Source organism: Schistocerca nitens, chromosome 5, assembly GCF_023898315.1.
Source record: "Schistocerca nitens isolate TAMUIC-IGC-003100 chromosome 5, iqSchNite1.1, whole genome shotgun sequence".
NCBI classification, from domain to species: Eukaryota; Metazoa; Arthropoda; class Insecta; order Orthoptera; family Acrididae; genus Schistocerca; species Schistocerca nitens.
Genome location: NC_064618.1, coordinates 351,989,958 through 352,002,093, shown reverse-complemented (window position 1 = coordinate 352,002,093; position 12,136 = coordinate 351,989,958). Strand labels below are relative to the sequence as shown.

The following is a 12,136-nucleotide window of genomic DNA, read 5'->3' as shown; positions in this document are numbered from 1 at the left end:
GTACCTTCCCAAATCTCTCATCATCTTAAGTGACATAACTGACCTAGAAAACGTCCGTTGTAAGGAATCTCCAACCTTGAAGTTACACCCCAAAGAGTGTCACACATATAGTCAGTCTTTTACTACCAACTTACAAAATATCTTCTTATCTACTTCTGTATTAACATTCTAAACACAGTAATTGATTTGAATTAGACACGCTACTGTTGCACTGATAGTACCCTAACCTACTACCTACAAGCAAATATTCCCTGTGAACCTTTCACACAGAAATAACACATCACAAGTATAACCGTAATACCTAATCGCTAATTACTTACAGACATTCAGTTCTTGAAACCACCTTATGCTCTTAAGATGGATGCGTGTTGGAACACTCTCAGGTGTACTCTGTGTCATTGGCTTATTTATACCTTTCTGTCTTCTACTTCCATTACCAGTTCTCTTCCTCCTTTGGAAGGAGCTGCCGACAATTGAGGCAGTGCTTCTGGGTAACCATGAAACTGGTGGATTTTTCTCATAAGGACAACAGTGATCTGGATAGGGAGTTATACTTTGTCATTAACTGCGGATGTCGTTTAGACTACCTGAGAGGATCTTCGGTTCCGCAGAATCAACTTCTTAGTTTTCCCGTCCGCTACTTGTTAAGTAGCACAACTTACTGCTTCATATGATGTTTGGGTAATTTTGTTTGTTTATTGTGAGCGTTTACCTGTGTTTCTAGAGTATTTGAGTTCATATTTTTCGCGTGATGTCATATCTCTTCTAGCCATTTAGTAATGTCCTGAAGAGATAATACGTCCTCCCCTGGAGCACGTTGACATAATTCTAAGGGGGAAGGCATTTATCTTCCAGAACTACCTCGAAAGGTGAAAGACCCGCGTCTTCATGGAGTTTTAATTACACAAACTCACGATATGTTGTCAGAGCGTGTCCCAGTTGTTGCGGCTACTATTCACGTAATGACAGCATTTTGCACAATGTCCTGTGTTTTCTCTCTGTTGTTGACCGTTCGCTAGCGAGTGAAGAGTGCTTGTTCGCAACTTCTTAACGCGCAATAGTCGACATAGGTTGTTTGAACAGCTCACGTTTCAAGTTCTTGACTTGGTCTGTTGTTATTGATTCTGGTGTGATGAATTTCAGTAGGAAACAGTTAACGAAAGTGTGACGCACTGTGTCTGCCTGTGGGTTTGGTGTGGCGATCATGGTCAAGTAAAGCGAAAAGTGATCACTTATTTTCAGTACATATTGGTTTCCTGCTGGCGTTGAGCGAAAGGGCCAAGGACGTCGAGGTCAATTAATTAGGAACGTTCCTCAGGATCAGGCTGTCTTGGCAATCATATTCGTTGGCGACTCAGTTCGGGTCTTGAACGCAACGGATGCAGTTTTTTACGTAGCGTTTCCTCTGTCGAAGCCAGTAATTTTCCACAACCTGGCGGTCCATGGTTCGTCGTCTGCTGTGCCCAGCTAAGATGAAATCATGGGCTCGCTTCAACACTTCGTTCCGTGAACAGGTTGGTACAACTATACAGTAGTACACCGTGTTCGCTTGTAAAGCACTCCGTCATCAGAGCTGAACTGCATGTTTTTTATTAATCGCTGACAATCGGATTGGCGCCCGGAAATCTGCGCCTATCTCCAGGTTAGTTCTTATGGATTCTATGAGATGTACTTTGCGGGTTAACCCGTCAGCGTTAACATGTTCTCCAGGTTATACAATAACACAGAATCCAATATGCTAAGCGTTAAGGCAAAGAGGGTTAGCCTACTAGTTGGATACTTTAATCGTAGAAGACATTTTAGAGCGGCGAGATCTCTTGTGACCTGAGAACACCTGCCACGCAGATAGCAACAAAAATATGTGACACCAAAAATTACTGCCAGCGTGACCTTTCCCGTAGTTGAATAGCTTCTTCCGCATAATTCAGTTGCCAGGAAGCATAGGCTGTGTGGTGTTCAAATGGTTCAAATGGCTCTGAGCACTATGGGACTTAACATCTATGGTCATCAGTCCCCTAGAACTTAGAACTACTTAAACCTAACTAACCTAAGGACATCACACAACACCCATCATCACGAGGCAGGGAAAATACCTGACCCCGCCGGGAATCGAACCCGGGAACCCGGGCACGGGAAGCGAGAACGCTACCGCACGACCACGAGCTGCGGCCTGTGTGGTGTTCCTTTCCATCCACTTGAGAGCTCAGAAAACAGCTGAGACCATGGCTATTCGAGTCACAGTAAAAGATAAACTGTTTTCGATAGTCTGGAAGAATAAGAACAGAAATTTGTAGTTAGCAATTATTTTAGTCATTGAAATACTTCTTCACGATACGGAGTCCAGTTAAATTGTACATATTTTTTTAACAAATATGCAAGGGGTCTTTCTGCCTCAGGAATCTTGGAATACATTTTCTGCAGAAATTCGCAATCCCAAGATATGATTGTACTTCTTTTATTGTTTGCATAAGCGGAGGGTCAGTACGTACCCCGCCCTCTTCAATAATGGGACCTAGATAGCGAAGCTCCTGCAGTAAAAAGTGAGGCTATTCTAACCTCAGGGTCACCCGTGTTTCACGCGACCATTCAAAATACTTTCTGCAGACGCACCATATGCACCTGGATGTCCCTGGAGTGCACTGTTATCTCATCTAGATATACTAGGTAGTGCTTTGGTTTCAGGCCTCTTAGAACTCAGTCTTATTTGCGGTACAAAGTCCCTAGCGCTTTTTTCAGAACGAAATGGAACCGACGACACTGCAAGTGTCCAGATGGGACTGAAAATACTGCTATAGGCCGATCCTCTGATGACACTTCTAATTGGTGTCAGCGCTGAGTAAACCTAAGGTGGTGAATTAACGGCATTGCCCCATACTGTTTTATGGCTCAAATGGCTCTGAGCACTATGGGACTCAACTGCTGAGGTTATTAGTCCCCTAGAACTTAGAACTAGTTAAACCTAACTAACCTAAGAACATCACAAACATCCATGCCCGAGGCAGGATTCGAACCTGCGACCGTAGCGGTCTTGCGGTTCCAGACTGCAGCGCCTTTAACCGCACGGCCACTTCGGCCGGCATACTGTTTTATGTCTCTGTCATATTAGGCACGGGGTAAGCATTAGTGGCCTTTGGTTGATTTACAAATTTACAATTGCAGCAGAACCTATAAGCGCTTTTCTCTCGTCTGAGTATTTCTGAGGCACAGTTACTTCAGAGACTGACCAGGACACTCAGGCAGCGGTTGTTGACTTTGCGGGCCGGTAGAGACTGTCATAGATGCGATGACAACCGACGCAGGCTATGCATCGGATGGCCCAGCTGTATGACTGGTTCTGCTGGTTTCAATATCGTTTCCATGTGCTGAGAGTTGCGAGGGCGCCCAATATCGACGTCGCGTTGAAACACCTGGAGCAGGGTCGATGGCCTGGTGTGGCATAATAGACAGGTCGGCCGCTCATGCGACGAGAGTACACGCGACATCCCTCACTTGGAAGCGCCAGCGTTCGCTGACACCGCTGAGCTGGCTGCCCGTTGGCCGGTGTTTGAGGCGTTGCACTGGGGCATTCAACTGGCTCTGACTAAACGGCTAACAAGGAAGTACGTTTGATGAACATGAAAAGAGTGTGACTGTTTAGAATCATGGAGCCAGTTCGAGAATGCTATTCACACATTAGTTACCTGTTGTCTTTCCCACACGCACTTGGTGAGTCGTTTAAAAAGAAATGGAAATTGCTTTTTTTCTTTGAAAATAAGTTCTACATTGACAGTCCTCTGTAGGAGTGACAAATTTCTTAATCTCATTGCTGTACTAAGAATTCAAAGAAAAAACTGTTTCCATTCCAGATAATTTGTAAGATTTTTCAAAGCTTTTAGCGAGAGCACAAAGAACTACTTCTATTGTCTTGTTCTAACTTCAATAAAAATGCACTGTCCGTTAAACTGAAAAGAACGAAAATATAAAATTTCGTTAACTTTTAGTTTGAAACGGAAATCAGTTGTTGCATAATTTACAAGTTATAACAATTTCCACGGGAAAATGTTGAACATAAATACACAAAAGTTATACATGCTCATATACTGACACTTCAACAACGAAAAAAATCAACAATATGTAGGTAAATTTCTAGAAATTTACCGTGAAAGTTATTGAAAGTTATTAAAGGTGGTCAAAATTTTTACGTAAGAGTCTGGGAGGGAAACACACATTTTTGTGTATTACGAAATACGAGTATCTTATTAATAAAGCCATACAAGGGCGACATTAGTTATTTAATATGTAACACGGTTGTCCTCTATACTTGGATTGAGTCGTTGCTGCTTGTTTCATTTGGCGTTAAACTGGCCCTACCATTAATGTTCCGCTAACAAGTTGATATAAATGGTACATAACTGAATGACTGCCCTCACTGTGTAACTGTCGCTTATTTGGTTCCATGATATAATAGGTACAGGTGTTTAATTATACGTATCCGATACAACAACTTTGCTCGCCCAGGTGCTGTAAATTCTGAGTGATCTGTTACTTACATAAATTAGAAGTAGTCGAGTGCATAATACATGGTGCATGAAAACTAGAGTAGGACAAAAACGATACTGGTAAGATTGGTAGTTTGTGACTATAGTAAATATCATATTTTGGAAAACTGAACGGTTTGTGAGCGTTTAGTATAACTATAGTTATGATGCTGTGGAAGCCTCTCTTGATGATTCTATAAGGAGCAGTTAAGTCACTCGCCATCGTATAATTAGCAACGAAAATTTCCCTTATGGCACAGTAGAACATGAAAATACGGGAAATATTCTACATAACGAAGCCTCTGTTTTAGGTACTAAACAGCTTCCGTTAGAATGTTTGTTTTACCGCCTCTTGAGGCATCGCTAACCTCTGTACGTCTTAAAAGATTTAAAGAAACTATCACCGTTAATTTGACTTGGATATCTGTTTAAATTTTCGTTTTTGGAAAAGTCAAACAATCCTGTAGCAGCGTAGAGATGCAGACGACTTCTTTTTATTTCAGGTACACCGTGGAGGCCATGTACGTCCACGCCGGCACCACCCAGTCAAGCGCCGACTCTGGCGAGGTGGTGGCAGTAACCGACGTTATCGTACACGAGGGCTTCGATGAGATGGCCTACACGAACGACATCGCCCTGCTCAAGGTAAACTCTCCCTCTGGCACAACCCTGTTTCGTTCCTGGGATACAGCATACAATTAGCAATTACTCTTCCTCACAGGTTTATTTTTATCATTTCTAAATTGAAAAGAACTGCAGCACCAAGAAGGAGTTGTGCGACAGAAATGAAAATTAGCAGGCGTGTTTCTATATCTGGAAGATGGTGCATAATCAGATTCCGCCAGTCGAATGAGGACGCAAATCAGTTTTGCTTTAAATATATTCTGTAACGGTCGTGAGCGTTCGTTACCTTTGGGATTGGACATGATTAGTTGATGTTAGTCAAGAAGGCCTTTAAGGCTACAAAGTCACAACTGTGAACATCTCACCGGGTTTCAACGAGATTCTGTGATAGAGCTACGAGAAGCTGGATGTTTCTTCTGTCATACTGCAGGAAGACTTGGCAATAATACAGCCATTGAACATGAATGCTGACAGCGGTGGTCACGAGAATGTAAGGTTACAAAAAGACCGGACTTCGGGCTCTCGTGTTGCGCCATCTAGAGGGAAGAACATTGACTTATGGTTAAGATGCGTCTAACTGCACCTGCAGCAGCAATTTGATCGGCAATTGGCATCACAGTGATAAAACAAACTGTTACAAATCGGTTACTTCAAAGACAACATCGAGCCAGATGCCCTGTAACGTACATTCCTCTGGCCCCAAACAACCTCCTTTGGCGACTTCAGTGGTGTGAAGCGAGAGGTCACTGGAGGACAGGATGGAGATCTGTTGTGATTTCTGATGAAAACTGGCTGTGGAGACCAGATGAGGACCTGAACCCAACCCGTCTGTGTGCTAGACACACTGGACCCACACTCTGAGTTATGGTCTGACGTGCGATTTGAAATGAGAACAGGATAACGCTCGACCACATACGCTGTTGTAATCCAATGTGCTCTGCAGTATATAGACATGTTGCCGTGGCTTGCTTGATGGTGTCATCTGTCTCCAATCAAGCACATATGGCACAACATCGGTCGATAGCTCCAGCGTCATCCACAACCAGCATTAACCGCCCCGGTACTGAACGATCAAATGCAGCAGGCATGGAATTCCGTTCCAAAAACTGACAATCGGCACCTGTAATACACAATGCATGCACGTTCGCATGGATGCAGTCAATATTCTGTCGGCTACAGTGGTTATTACTGTACCAGCATTTCACATTTGCGATGGCTTTTCTTCTGCTTACATTAACCTGCAATCTTGCAGTGTTACATACACAAATGTATTTCCGAAACTTGATATACGACATTAATTATTTTTTGGTATCGCGTTTCCTTCCGTCAGTGTTATAGTATTATTGTTGTAGTTCTTTGGACCACTACTTAATAGTATGTACTGTTGCGTTCTTTTCAATACTAATTTGGTCTTAATTTAGAATTCTTAAGGCTTAATACACATCGTCTATGCAACGTGATCTAGGCATTAGCGCCTTACATTGCATATCCAGCGGTCGTCATTTGTGGATTAGATTCCATAAGATGAAGAAATATATCAGCTACGGCAGTACAAAATTTCCGGTGTAAGAAGTCACCATTATCGTGAGAACGACAGTAGTATCAATTGAGGGTGGCGGAGCGGATAGACATGCAGAGCACTATCGTTCCCTTTGAATGGGAAATGTCCCGGAAGGAGGAAGAATCAACTTTGATCAACTGGATTAGAATGCAGTAAGGAATGGAAAACTGATATCCGCTCGATATCTGGAAGCTAACAGAAGAAGTTATCGGTATCCATTGGCCAAAGATTCCAAAACAGTCACTGTTCGATTGGTTGGTTGGTTATATGTAGGAGGTTCGCATTCGGATCGCAGTGAGAGGACTGGCAAGGGGAACTGACGATGAGAAGAAGAACGGAATACCAACGAAAAGGTAACATTCCATGAGTTGGAACATGCAACATCATAAATCTTTAAGAGGAAAGTAAATCAGGAAATGTGAAAAGTTAAATGCAGATGATAAAACTAGATACATAGCAGGAACGAGCCGAACTTGGGGTGACATAAAAAATATCACTGAATGGTATGAAAATGGAGGATTTCATTCGTGTAGCAAGGTAGGGCAATAAGTGAGTAACTGTGGACAATTCCGCAAAAGGATTATTCTCCCTAGAGTCGAAATCAAATAAGTGCTAACAACAATAGATCAGGCATATGTGCTAACGTTTCAAGGAGCAGATGACGAGACAGAGGTGTGAGGAAAGTGAACGAATAATTTATCATACAAAGGAGATAGAAATCTAATAATCATGGGTATTGGAACCCTGTAGTAGTCTAAGCAGCAGAAGTCACTTACCTTAGAAAAAAGGCTCTATAGTAAGAATGCAAGGAGAGAGAGTTCCTCAACTCCTGCAATACATTACACTAATATCGGAAAATACAGCTGAAAAGTCATAAGAGGAGGAGGAGGAGGATACGCTGTAAACGCGGTGAGAAACTGGAAGATAAGAGCTGCGTTTAATCGTGGTGCAGATATCAGATATTGGAGAAGATACAGACACAGATCATATTTTATGAGGAAGAGTGGGCTGCAATTGAACAGAATTGTTGAGGATAATCAGAGTAAAACAATGTGGAATATTGAACTAGTATCTATGTGCAAGTGAAGCTTTTGCCGTTGTAGATTCTGCAATGATGAATACCACAGTTGGTAATTACGTCAAAGATGTAGGGGCAGCTCTGTAAAGGGTAATCGTCGATGTTGAAAGGATATACGTGGGTGAAAGACAGTTAACTGTAAGGAAATTGAGAGTAATAGAGAAAGGTATGTAACTGATTGACGAAAGAAGGAAACACAAAATATTTCCAGATAGAAAAGTATATGGCATTATTAGTCACTCAGGAAAGAAATGAAGACCAATATAGATGATGGCCGTTCTCCAGGAATTACTAAAAGTGGAGGAAAATCATAAGGAAAGATCTTACAGAGCGGCGAAACGAGACAATATCCAAAAACCTACTATTGTGCTGTAAACATTTACTTTATAAAAAAAGGAAAGAGAAAGCACAGAAACTACAGACCTACTAGTCTTCTCTTAGTAATTTAACAGTATCTTCTAAAATGTCAGCTACACACAAAAGACGGTTTTTATTCTGCCATATTAATAAGTTGACTTTAGAAATGGGTAAAGCATTATGGATGCTTTGATAATTATGAATGAAATTACTCGAGTAATTTTGAGATATCATTTTACACATCCAACCCAACACGACCTGAGAAACGAAGCACTGATTCAGTTGAAGAAAATAAAGCGAGAAATATGTACATCGCTGCAACAGCTCCCATGCGGCTCCATCACAATTATGAGAAATCAGAGTTGAAAATTGACGCTTTATCACCGGTGCTAATCTAAGCAATCCCAGCAGGAGTTCTCAGACTGAGTAAATGAAGAAGGATTACGTCTTAAAATAATATATGTAAAGCAGCCTAGGTTTGCTGGCACACCATTGAGTTTGCATCTGGGGCATAAAAATATCAGTATCGTGTGGTGAGAATTATTAGAAAAAGCAGGCCATTAAACCAGTTATATCAGGAGATCGTATATTACCAATACATAGAAAAGAATGTAATACAGAATGACACAGAAGTTCGGAAAGTAGAATCAATTTTAATAAGCCAATGTAGGTTATTATTCCAGCTGCCTTTATTACACCATTTTCAGACATCTGTGAACAGTAAACAGATAAGACATATTGATAAATTTCGTTATGCTTCATATTACAATTGTCGTTAAATTACTCAGATGGTGTTGGTGATGTGTGTATCACATTTAAAACCTGTTTCACTCTTTTGTGTGGGGTATACACCTGTTCCCACACACACAAATGTCGAATGTCATACGTCTTTCATATCACACCGCACTTCAAAGCACAGATTCTACATCATCTCACGGAAGTAAACGCAATAACAGCTATCTTCCTGGTCCTTTCAAATTCACTTAACAGCACAATGTGTCTTTTGCTTCGTCAAACATAAAAAAACCTGTTGCAGAAAAGCGGGAAATGAGCGTCTTACAAAGATTACACTTAACATGACATTTTGCAGAAGCCAGAGATTATCGTGACAGGGAGTTAAAGTCATGTGGGTACAGCATTGCATACTTGCACTAAATTTTTAATAAAATATTACATAGTGTAATCTGAAACTACTTGCAGCCATTACTAGTAGAATAAATTATTCGTGACACTACGCAGATGTTTCGAAGTGTCATTAAACATTTTATTTATTTTTTGTTATTGATTATATGCCACTTCTAAATATGATCGATACACACGTCGCCAGTACACTAACCATAAAGCAGCAAAACACAAATCTGTGAACTGTTAAAATTGTTTGGAGATTTGCATAATACTAAAATCATTGACATTCATTATTGCTGTGTGTAATAGTCGTCTTAGTAAGACGTTTCTAAAACTGTCTCATGGGTTCGTTTTCACTAAACTAGTACATTAAAATTAAACAATTTAGTCAGCAGTATAAGTAAAAAATCCACTCCTGCTTAGAAACACAGTGCTGCTCTGCAAAAAATACCGACTGAATTCATGCACATAAAAACAGTCCCTCATGTTATTCTATTGACACCGAACCAAAACTACGAGTAGAACTGGCGAAAAATCCTTTAAAAGTATTTTACATGTGCGTGTGCTTATTTAACATTTGTGGTAGCCCATTTTGAAACATGTCCTTAAATGTCTTGCTCTTCCAATATGTTCATGGTTTCCCCCCAGTCTGTGCAGTGTTTAAGTTTTACTTTATGTCCGACATGTAGTGGCTGTTTCCTCTCAGATGGATAATAAATATTAACGATTTGTTTCACTCTTTGCGATGTGTTCTTTAATCTGTTTGTTAAAACTGATCTCCATTTGCCGTGAGTATAATTTATTGCAATTTCCTCTATATCTTTTGCAAATGCCAGTTTGAATGAAAGGCAGTTCATTCAGCATTTTATGATGTATACTGTAATTTAACGAGTTTTCAGTACAGAAACCAACTCGAACCTTAGTAGTGTGGAGCATATGTGCTAAACTATCTGTTTCCTTTCAGATGTATTGCATGACAGTGTATTTTAAATTTTTTCCCTCGCTAAAGTGATTTCGTCATGAGTCTAAGGGATTAAGCATGAGAAAATACCGTTTGTTGATAGGAAAATACCATGGTCATCATTATCAGTGACCAATAAAAGAAAAAAAAACATGAATTTTTCATAAAGAAAACCCTGACGAGGATGCAACAAATAAATTTCATGCACAAATAAAAAAATGCTTAAATTCAGCTCTATTTTCACGGGAAAGGAAATTAAAGTTTGTGTAATTATGAATCCCGAAACAACAAGACTAAGGGTTGCACCAAAGATATACAGGGTGAGTCACCTAACGTTACCGCTGGACATATTTCGTAAACCACATCAAATACTGACGAATCGATTCCACAGACAGAACGTGAGGAGAGGGGCTAGTGTAATTGGTTAATACAAACCATAAAAAATGCACGGAAGTATGTTTTTTAAGACAAACCTACGATTTTTTAAATGGAACCCCGTTAGTTTTGTTAGCATATCTGAACATATAAACAAATACGTAATTAGTGCCGTTTGTTGCATTGTAAAATGTTAATTACATCCGGAGATATTGTAACCTAACGTTGACTCCTCCGCTGTTCGATCGTGTGCATCGGAGAGCACCGAATTACGTAGCGATCGAAAGGGAACGGTGATGGACCTTAGGTACAGAAGAGACTGGAACAGCACTTTACGTCCACATGCTAACACCTTTTTATTGGTCTTTTTCACTGACGCACATGTACATTACATTGAGGGGTGAGGTACACGTACTCACGTGGTTTCCGTTTTCAATTACGGAGTGGAATAGAGTGTGTCCCGACATGTCAGGCCAATAGATATTCAATGTGGTGGCCATCATTTGCTGCACACAGTTGCAATCTCTGGCGTAATGAATGTCGTACACGACGCAGTACATCTGGTGTAATGTCGCCGCAGGCTGCCACAATACGTTGTTTCATATCCTCTGGGGTTGTAGGCACATCACGGTACACATTCTCCTTTAACGCACCCCACAGAAAGAAGTCCAGAGGTGTAAGATCAGGAGAACGGGCTGGCCAATTTATGCGTCCTCCACGTCCTATGAAACGCTCGTCGAACATCCTGTCAAGGGTCAGCCTAGTGTTAATTGCGGAAGGTGCAGGTGCACCATCATGCTGATATCACATACATCGACGCGTTTCCAGTGGGACATTTTCGAGCAACGTTGGCAGATCATTCTGTAGAAATGCGATATATGTTGCAGCTGTTTGGGCCCCTGCAATGAAATGAGGACCAATGAGGTGGTCGCCAATGATTCCGCACCATACATTTACAGTCCACGGTCGCTGTCGCTCTACCTGTCTCAGCCAGCGAGGATTGACACGGACCAGTAATGCATGTTCCGTAGATTCACTGCCCGGTGGTTTGTGAAACCCGCTTCATCGGTAAACAGGTAGAACTGCAACGCATTCTATGTTAATGCCCATTGACAGAATTGCACTCGATGATTAAAGTCATCATCATGTAATTGCTGATGTAGCGACACATGAAGCGGGTGAAAGCGGTGACGGTGCAGTATGCGCATGACACTACTTTGACTCAGTCCACCGGCTCTCGCAATGTCTCGTGTACTCATGTGTGGGTTCATGGCAACAGCAGCTAACACACCAACTGCACCCGCTTCTCCTGTGACGGGCCTGTTACGGACCCGTTTGCGTGCTACGACCATACCTGTTGCATACAGTTGACGGTAGATGTTTTGCAATGTGCGGCACGTTGGATGCTCTCTGTCCGGGTACCGTTCTGCATACACCCTGCAGGCTTCAGCTGCATTTCGTCGACACTCGCCATAGATGAGTATCATCTCCGCCTTTTCAGAGTTCGAACACACCATGGTCACAGTTCCTACAACACT

At 41.5% G+C, this 12,136-nt stretch overlaps 1 protein-coding gene across 1 annotated transcript in view; it reads left to right on the top strand.

Moving 5' to 3' along the window:
* The window catches only part of LOC126260795 (trypsin alpha-3-like), a 76,143-nt gene that overhangs the window by 53,595 nt on the left and 10,412 nt on the right, over positions 1–12,136 (top strand). Inside the window, exon 4 of the mRNA XM_049958134.1 lies at positions 5,021–5,162. Coding sequence (XP_049814091.1) covers positions 5,037–5,162 — 126 coding nt within the window. The 5' untranslated portion in view covers positions 5,021–5,036. The remainder of the gene's footprint in view (positions 1–5,020; positions 5,163–12,136) is intronic.